The 9,308-nt window shown below is 57.2% G+C and overlaps 1 protein-coding gene across 1 annotated transcript in view; it reads right to left on the bottom strand.

The window, feature by feature from the left end:
* The window catches only part of LOC121272901 (insulin-like growth factor 1 receptor), a 163,914-nt gene that overhangs the window by 40,105 nt on the left and 114,501 nt on the right, over positions 1-9,308 (bottom strand). Inside the window, exons 13-17 of the mRNA XM_041179739.1 lie at positions 8,131-8,267; positions 5,807-5,969; positions 4,126-4,234; positions 3,792-3,859; positions 1,822-2,051 (exon numbers count right to left, since the gene is read on the bottom strand). Of these exons, the coding sequence (XP_041035673.1) occupies positions 1,822-2,051; positions 3,792-3,859; positions 4,126-4,234; positions 5,807-5,969; positions 8,131-8,267 (707 nt within the window). The remainder of the gene's footprint in view (positions 1-1,821; positions 2,052-3,791; positions 3,860-4,125; positions 4,235-5,806; positions 5,970-8,130; positions 8,268-9,308) is intronic.

Here is a 9,308-nt window from a genome sequence, read left to right as displayed (position 1 = left end):
GGGGGAGGGGGTGGGGGAGGGGGTGGGGGAGGGGGTGGGGGAGGGGGTGGGGGAGGGGGAGGGGGTGGGGGAGGGGGTAGGGGAGGGGGTGGGGGTGGGGGAGGGGGTGGGGGAGGGGGTGGGGGAGGGGGTAGGGGAGGGGGAGGGGGTGGGGGAGAAGGTGGGGGAGGGGGTGGGGGAGGGGGTGGGGGAGAAGGTGGGGGAGGGGGTGGGGGAGAAGGTGGGGGAGGGGGTGGGGGAGGGGGTGGAGGAGAAGGTGGGGGAGGGGGTGGGGGAGGGGGTGGGGGAGAGGGTGGGGGAGGGGGTGGGGGAGAAGGTGGGGGAGGGGGTGGGGGAGGGGGTTGGGGAGGGGGTTGGGGAGGGGGTGGGGGAGAGGGTGGGGGAGGGGGTGGGGGAGAAGGTGGGGGAGGGGGTGGGGGAGGGGGTTGGGGAGGGGGTTGGGGAGGGGGTGGGGGAGGGGGTGGGGGAGAAGGTGGGGGAGGGGGTGGGGGAGAAGGTGGGGGAGGGGGTGGGGGAGAGGGTGGGGGAGGGGGTGGGGGAGAAGGTGGGGGAGGGGGTGGGGGAGAAGGTGGGGGAGGGGGTGGGGGAGGGGGTGAGTCTGATGGGGGTGGGGGAGGGGGTGGGGGAGGGGGTGAGTCTGATGGGGGTGGGGGAGAGGGTGGGGGAGGGGGTGGGGGAGAAGGTGGGGGAGGGGGTGGGGGAGAAGGTGGGGGAGGGGGTGGGGGAGAAGGTGGGGGAGAAGGTGGGGGAGGGGGTGGGGGTAGGGGAGGGGGTGAGTCTGATGGGGGTGGGGGAGGGGGTGGGGGAGGGGGTGGGGGAGAAGGTGGGGGAGGGGGTGGGGGTAGGGGAGGGTGTGGGGGAGGGGGTGAGGGAGGGGGAGGGGGTGAGTCTGATGGGGGTGGGGGAGGGGGTGGGGGAGGGGGTGGGGGAGAAGGTGGGGGAGGGGGTGGGGGTAGGGGAGGGGGTGGGGGAGGGGGAGTGGGTCGGGGAGGGGGTGGGGGAGGGGGTGGGGGAGAAGGTGGGGGAGGGGGTGGGGGAGAAGGTGGGGGAGGGGGTGGGGGAGGGGGTGGGGGAGGGGGTGGGGGAGGGGGAGTGGGAGGGGGAGGGTGTGGGGGAGGGGGTGAGGGAGGGGGAGGGGGTGAGTCTGATGGGGGTGGGGGAGGGGGTGGGGGAGGGGGAGTGGGAGGGGGAGGGTGTGGGGGAGGGGGTGAGGGAGGGGGAGGGGGTGAGTCTGATGGGGGTGGGGGAGGGGGTGGGGGTGGGGGAGGGGGTGGGGGAGGGGGTGGGGGAGGGGGAGTGGGAGGGGGAGGGTGTGGGGGAGGGGGTGAGGGAGGGGGAGGGGGTGAGTCTGATGGGGGTGGGGGAGGGGGTGGGGGAGGGGGTGGGGGAGGGGGTGGGGGAGGGGGAGTGGGAGGGGGAGGTGCTGGTGTGCTACAACGAGGTCTCAGACGGTCGGGAACGTGGCCCCAGCATCGGCGAGCGGGACGGAGAATCCCAAACCGGCCTCAGGACCTGGCGAAACCGGTATGTTGGCCGTCTCGCCACATCGTCCACTCACGGCCCCCAGCCCACCCCATCACCCCCACCCCACCCCCACCGAACGCGCCCAGCGCCGGCGGGCAGGGGGACATCCCGGCCTGTGTCTGGGTGCGTGGATAGGCCCCAGGCTTGGGGAATTTTAGCGGTGGGGGGGGGGGGTCTCCAGTAACCTCCCCTGCGCTCCCTTTCCCCCCCCACCCCCCACCCCCACCACCCCCCACACACACACACACACTGGGGAGGGAGGTGAGGGGGGGCGGGGGGGGGGGGGTATCCCATTACCACATGGTAGCAGTCGAAGGCTTTCATCACCGACGCCTCCTTCAGGAACTCAATGCGCTCGCGCCGACTCGCCGACTCGTTCACCGTCTTCAACGCCACCCGGGTCTGTGCCTCGCCCTTCACCACCAGCTTGGCCTTGCCTTCGTACACCATCCCGAAAGAACCCTGGCCCAGCTCCTTGATGATGGTGATGGTTTCTCTGGGCACCTCCCACTCGTCTGCGACATACACTGGGGCAAGAAACATCGGAAGAAGTGACGTTAAAGAGAATCCACAACCCAGGCGCGCAGGCCCTTCGGCCCCTCCGCTCCGTGCTGGGTGTTTCTGTTCCAGCCCAGCCTCCCCCCCCGATCCCCATATCCTTCTATTGCTTTCTCCCTCGTGTGTTTATCCATTGGCTGGCCAGCCGGGTCTGAAATCGCGGCCGGGGCCCGATCGCGGGCAGTGGTTGGTCAGCCTTGCGGCGTCTCCCAGGCACCCCCCCCCCCCCCCAACCCACGACAAGGGGAGGATCCTGCCCCATGTGTGTGTGTGTGTGTGTGTGTGTGTGTGTGTCTCAGTGTCAGCTCCGCCACATGTTAAAAACACGCAAGGGGAGGCGGTGGCCCCAGTGGTACTGTCACTGGGCTAGTAACCCAGAGACCTAGGCTAATGCTCTGGGGGACACGTGTTCAAATCCCACCCCGGCAGCTGGTGGGATTTAAAGTCAATTAATTAATAAAATCCGGAATTGAAAAGCGAGTCTCAGTGATGGTGACCAGGGTAACCATCATGGATTGTTGTAAAAACCCATCTGGTTCACCAATGTCCCTTCAGAGAAGGAAATCTGCCATCCTTACCCAGTCTGGCCTACATGTGACTCCAGACCCCACAGCCCATGTGGTTGACTCTTAACTGCCCCTCTGAAATGGCCCAGCAAGGCCACTCAGTTCAAGGGGCGATTAGGGTCTGGTAACAAATGCTGGCCTTGCCCGTGACACCCACATCCCATGAAGGAATAATGGAAACAAAACCCCCAGGAGGTGAATGATAAAATGTGAGGTTGTCCACTTCGGCAGGAAGAATAGAAACACAGAATATTATTTAAATGGAGAGAGATTGCAGAACCCTGAGCTACAGAGGGATCTAGGTGTCCTGGTACATGGATCAGGAAAGGTTATTGTGCAGGAGCAGCGAGTGATTAGGAAGGTGGATGGGACGTTGGTGTTTATCGCGAGGGGAATGGGATATAAAAGTCAGATGTTTTACTGCAGCTGTACAGGGTCTTGGTGAGACCACATCTGGAATATTGTGCACAGTGTTGGCCTTATTTAAGAAAGGTTATCAATGCGAGAGAAACAGTTCAGAGAAGGATCGCTCGGCTGATTCCTGGGATGAGGGGGCTATCCCTGTGGGGAAAAGTGGGACAGGTTGGGTCTGTATCCATTGGAGTTTAGCAGAATGAGAGGTGATCTTACTGAAACATATAAGATCCTGAGGGGATTTGACAGGGCGGATGCTGAGAGAATGTTTGCTCTCGTGGGAGAGACTAGAACCAGGGAGTCAGTTTAAAATTGAGGGGTCCCCCATTGAAGACGGGGATGGGAAGAATATTTTTTCTCTCAGGGGGTTGTGGATCTTTGGAATCCTCTTCCCCAGAGAGCGGTGGGGGCCAGGGTCAATTCATAATTTTAAGGCAGAGGTGGATAGATTCTTGACTAACAGGGGCGTCAAAGGGGGCAAGCAGAATGTGGAGTTGAGGCCACAATCGGATCAGCCGTGGTCTTATGGAATGGCGGAGCAGATCAGAGGGGGCGAGTGGCCTCCTCCTGGCCCTAGTTCGTATCCACGCTGACTTGGTGCTGTACAGCACCCTCAGTGTGTGTCTCGGCGTCAGCTACTGGGCATGTACGGAGCACAGAAAGGAAAAAGGGATCGAGCCAAAAACATCCAAAATACCATGCAAGAGGGCCGAGGGCCCAGTGACTTACTGTCGGCAGCATTGAAGTATTCTGGGTTCACCGACATGTACAGTGTGCCATTCAGGAAACCGTTGATTCTGTCGGGAGAAACAAAAAGAGTCACCACAAATTCGGAAGAGTCAAAAAAAAAAACCGACAAGCTGCATTTACATAGCGCATTTGACGCAGCCGTTGCACAACGGAGGCTTCAATGGGAGGTCAACTCCGACAGAATTTTCACGCCAGAGTTCCCGGCAAACAAGGCCCATTCTCTCCAGGGAGGGGGTGGGTGGTGGGAGGCAGTGGGGGGCGGGGGGAGAGACACAGCAAGCGGAAAGGGCGGGTGATATCGGAGAGCACTCACCTTTTCTTATTATAGACATAGACAAAGACCCCGAGCAGCAGGATAGCTAACAGCACCACAACAGGCATCATGGTGAGTACCAGCAGGAAATCTTCATACTTTTTCTCAGCTATGGCACAGAGAAGATGGTGATGGACTCTCACTGTTAGGGACCGCGGCAACCGTCCCATCCCCACAACACGTGCACCTGTACCCCGAACGTACCTCACCCTCTCCCCAACGCATACACCCACTATACCCTCACCACACACCGTCTCTGTATATAAACCTCAAAGCCCCCAGTATAAAGCCCTCTGTAATCCCATCCTCAGTTATAACACTCTCTCTCTCTGTTACACTGACCCTCAGTATAAGACTCTCAGTTATAACACTCTCTCTGTTACACTGACCCTCAGTATAAGACTCTCAGTTATAACACTCTCTCTCTCACACTGGCCCTCAGTATAAGACTCTCAGTTATAACACTCTCTCTCTCTCACACTGACCCTCAGTATAAGACTCTCAGTTATAACACTCTCTCCGTTACACTGACCCTCAGTATAAGACTCTCAGTTATAAGACTCTCTCTATCACACTGACTCTCAGTATAAGACTCAGTTATAACATTCTCCCTGTTACACTGTCCCTCAATATAAAACTCTCAGTTATAACACACTCACTCTGTTACACTGACCGTCAGTATAAGACTCTCAGTTATAACACTCTCTCTGTTACACTGTCCCTCAGTATAAAACTCTCAGTTATAACACACTCACTCTGTAACACTGACCCTCAGTATAAGACTCTCAGTTATAACACTCTCTGTTACACTGTCCCTCAGTTTAAGACTCTCAGTTATAACACTCTCTCTGTTACACTGTCCCTCAGTATAAGACTCTCAGTTATAACACTCTCTCTCTGTTACACTGACCCTCAGTATACGACTCTCAGTTATAACACTCTCTCTGTTACACTGACACTCAGTATAAGACTCTCAGTTATAACACACTCTCTCTCACACTGATCCTCAGTATAAGACTCTCAGTTATAACACTCTCTCTGTTACACTGACCCTTAGTATAAGACTCTCAGTTATAACACTCTCTCTCTTTCACACTGACCCTCAGTACAAGGCTCTCCGTTATAACTCTCTGTTACACTGACCCTCAGTATATGACTCTCAGTTATAACACTCTCTCTGTTACACTGAACCTCAGTATAAGACTCTCAGTTATAACACTCTCTCTGTTACACTGACCTTCAGTATAAGGCTTTCAGTTATAACACTCGCTCTGTTACACTGTCCCTCAATATAAGACTCTCAGTTATAACACACTCACTCTGTTACACTGACCATCAGTATAAGACTCTCAGTTATAACATACTCACTCTGTTACACTGACCCTCAGTATAAGACTCTCAGTTATAACACTCTCTCTCTGTTACACTGACCGTCAGTATAAGACTCTCAGTTATAACACTCTCTCTCTGTTACACTGACCCTCAGTATAAGACTCTCAGTTATAACACTCTCTCTGTCACACTGACCCTCAGTATAAGACTCTCAGTTATAACACTCTCTCTGTCACACTGAGCCTCAGTATAAGACTCTCAGTTATAACACCCACTGCATTAAGAATGAATCCAGTTCAGTGTATCCCCAATGAATGTCAGTTGGCTGTTGCACTCTGCCTGTACTCACGTGGGATGTCTGGGATGTAGAAGGAGATGGGCTCAGTCCAGGATCCGTTCCCAGCCAGTGAGGTGGTGTGGACAGTGGCTGTATGATTTCCTGGCTGTAAACGGCTGATCATGGCTCCTCCATATTTTTGGTAAATGTGTCTTGGGACACACTCGTGGAATTCCTGGGAATGCCATAGATATGACAGCGATGTCAGCATTTCACACTGCCTCACCCCTCAGCAACAGGCAGCATCTTAAAGGAGGGAGACACAGAGAGATAGAGAGAGAGAGAGAGAGGTGGAGAGGTTTAGGGAGGGAATTCCAGAGCTCAGGGCCCCCCCAGGGCAGCTGAAGGCACGGCCGCCAATGGTGGAGCGATGGGTGTAGGGGCTGGAGGAGGTTACAGAGATAGGGAGAGGCGTAGGGGCTGGAGGAGGTTACAGAGATAGGGAGGGGCGTAGGGGCTGGAGGAGGTTACAGAGATAGGGAGGGGTGTAGGGGCAGGAGGGGGTTACAGAGATAGGGAGGGGTGTAGGGGATGGAGGAGGCTACAGAGATAGGGAGGGGTGTAGGGGCTGGAGGAGGATACAGAGATAGGGAGGGGTGTAGGGGCTGGAGGGGTTACAGAGATAGGGAGCGGTGTAGGGGCTGGAGGAGGTTACAGAGATAGGGAGGGGCGTAGGGGCTGGAGGAGGTTATAGAGATAGGAAGGGGTGTAGGGGCTGGAGGAGGTTACAGAGATAGGGAGGGGCGTAGGGGCTGGAGGAGGTTACAGAGATAGGGACGGGCGTAGGGGCTCGAGGAGGTTACAGAGATAGGGAAGGACGTAGGGGCTGAAGGAGGTTACAGAGATAGGGAGGGGTGTAGGGGCTGGAGGAGGTTACAGAGATAGGGAGGGGCGTAGGGGCTCGAGGAGGTTACAGAGATAGGGAAAGACGTAGGGGCTGAAGGAGGTTACAGAGATAGGGAGGGGTGTATGGGCTGGAGGAGGTTACAGAGATAGGGAGGGGTGTAGGGGCTGGAGGAGGTTACAGAGATAGGGAGGGTTGTAGGAGCGGGAGGAGGTTACAGAGATAGGGAGGGGTGTAGGGGCTGGAGGAGGTTACAGAGATAGGGAGGGGTGTAGGAGCTGGAGGAGGTTACAGAGATAGGGAGGGGCTGGGGGATGGAGGAGGTTATAGAGATAGGGAGGGGGTGGGGGATGGAGCGGTTACAGAGATAGGGAGAGGGTGGGGGCTGGAGGAGGTTCGAGAGATAGGGAGGGGGATGGGGGCTGGAGGAGGTTACAGAGATAGGGAGAGGCTGGGGGATGGAGGAGGTTACAGAGATAGGGAGGGGTGTAGGGGCCGGAGGAGGTTACAGAGATAGGGAGGGGTGTAGGGACTGGAGGAGGTTACAGAGATAGGGAGGGGTGTATGGGCTGGAGGAGGTTACAGAGATAGGGAGGGGTGTGGGGGCCGGAGGAGGTTACAGAGATAGGGAGGGGTGTAGGGACTGGAGGAGGTTACAGAGATAGGGAGGGGTGTAGGGGCTCGAGGAGGTTACAGAGATAGGGAGGGGTGTTGGGGCTGGAGGAGGTTACAGAAATAGGGAGGGGTGTAGGGGCCAGAGGAGGTTACAGAGATAGGGAGGGGTGTAGGGCCTGGAGGAGGTTACAAAGAGAGGGAGTGGTGTAGGAGCTGGAGGAGGTTACAGAGATAGGGAGGGGTGTAGGGTCTGGAGGAGGTAACAGAGATAGGGAGGGACGAGGGGCTGGAGGAGGTTACAGAGATAGGGAGGGGTATAGGGGCTGGAGGAGGTTACAGAGATAGGGAGGTGTGTAGGGGCTGGAGAAGGTTACAGAGCTAGGGAGAGTTGTAGGGGCTGGAGGAGGTTACAGAGATAGGGAGGGGCTGGGGGATGGAGGAGGTTATAGAGATAGAGAGGGGGGTGGGGGATGGAGGAGGTTACAGAGATAGGTAGTGGGGTGGGGGCTGGAGGATGTTCGAGAGATAGGGAGGGGTGTAGGGTCTGGAGGAGGTTACAGAGATAGGGAGGGGTGTTGGGGCTGGAGGAGGTTACAGAGATAGGGAGGGGTGTAGGGACTGGAGGAGGTAACAGAGATAGGGAGAGGTGTAGGGACTGGAGGAGGTTACAGAGATAGGGAGGGGTGTAGGGGCTGGAGGAGGTTACAGAGATAGGGAGGGGTGTTGGGGCTGGAGGAGGTTACAGAGATAGGGAGGGGTGTAGGGACTGGAGGAGGTTACAGAGATAGGGAGGGGTGTAGAGACTGGAGGAGGTTACAGAGATAGGGAGGGGTGTAGAGACTGGAGGAGGTTACAGAGATAGGGAGTGGAGTCTCACCTCGTTGTCTCGACCATACTTGATCTCGTATTTCAGGACGAGTCCGTTGGGATTGGCGGGTTCCGGCCATTTCAGCAGGATAGTGTTGTGGTTTACCAGCTCCCACGTGACATTCCCAATGATATGGTCAGCGTGTGCTGGAGAACAAACAGGTAAGAGGATGGCTGCTGTGTCCGACAATTCACCGAGGAAACCATCCCCCCATATCCCAGCTCCCAATCAGGAGGAGCTGGCTCCTTCTCCGATTTGGTGATGGATTGACTGACCAGCCATGCCGGTTGAGGGGCACCCCTCTCTCTGAACCCCAGGGCCTCTGGTTATGTTTTATTACCACCTCCAGATTCCTTTCCGGCCGCCCATCCGCCACCCCCGGAACCTTCAGCCCATCCAAAACTCTGCTGCCCTTTATCTGAACTCGTACCAAGACCCCTGTGCTCCATGACCGGCACTGGCTCCTAGTCCATCAACACCTCCATTTTATCATTCACACCCTTGTTTACAAATCCCTCCATGGCCTCGTCCCTCCCTATCTCTGTACCCTTCTCCAGTCCCTACACCCCTCCCTATCTCTGTAACCTCCTCCAGCCCCTACACCCCTCCCTATCTCTGTAACCTCCTCCAGCCCCTACACCCCTCCCTATCTCTGTAACCTCCTCCAGCCCCTACACCCCTCCCTATCTCTGTAACCTCCTCCAGCCCCTACAACCCTCCCTATCTCTGTAACCTCCTCCAGCCCCTACAACCCTCCCTATCTCTGTAACCTCCTCCAGCCCCTACACCCCTCCCTATCTCTGTAACCTCCTCCAGCCCCTACACCACTCCCTATCTCTGTAACCTCCTCCAGCCCCTACACCCCTCCCTATCTCTGTAAGCCCCTCCAGCCCCTACACCCCTCCCTATCTCTGTAACCTCCTACAGCCTCTACACTCCTCCCTATCTCTTTCCTCCTCCAAACCCTACATCCCTTCCTATCTCTGTAACCTCCTGCAGCCGCTACACTCTTCCCTATCTCTGTAACCTCCTCCAGCCCCTCCACCCCTCCCTATCTCTGTAACCTCCTCCAGCCCCTACACCCCTCCCTATCTCTGTAACCTCCTCCAGCCCCTACACCCCTCCTATCTCTGTAACCTCCTCCAGCCCTTACACCCCTCCCTATCTCTGTAACCTCCTCCAGCCCC

The sequence above is a fragment of the Carcharodon carcharias genome, chromosome 36 (assembly GCF_017639515.1).
Source record: "Carcharodon carcharias isolate sCarCar2 chromosome 36, sCarCar2.pri, whole genome shotgun sequence".
Lineage (NCBI taxonomy): Eukaryota > Metazoa > Chordata > Chondrichthyes > Lamniformes > Lamnidae > Carcharodon > Carcharodon carcharias.
The sequence above is the reverse complement of the archived record's forward strand: the minus strand, read 5'-3'. Positions and strand labels throughout refer to the sequence as shown.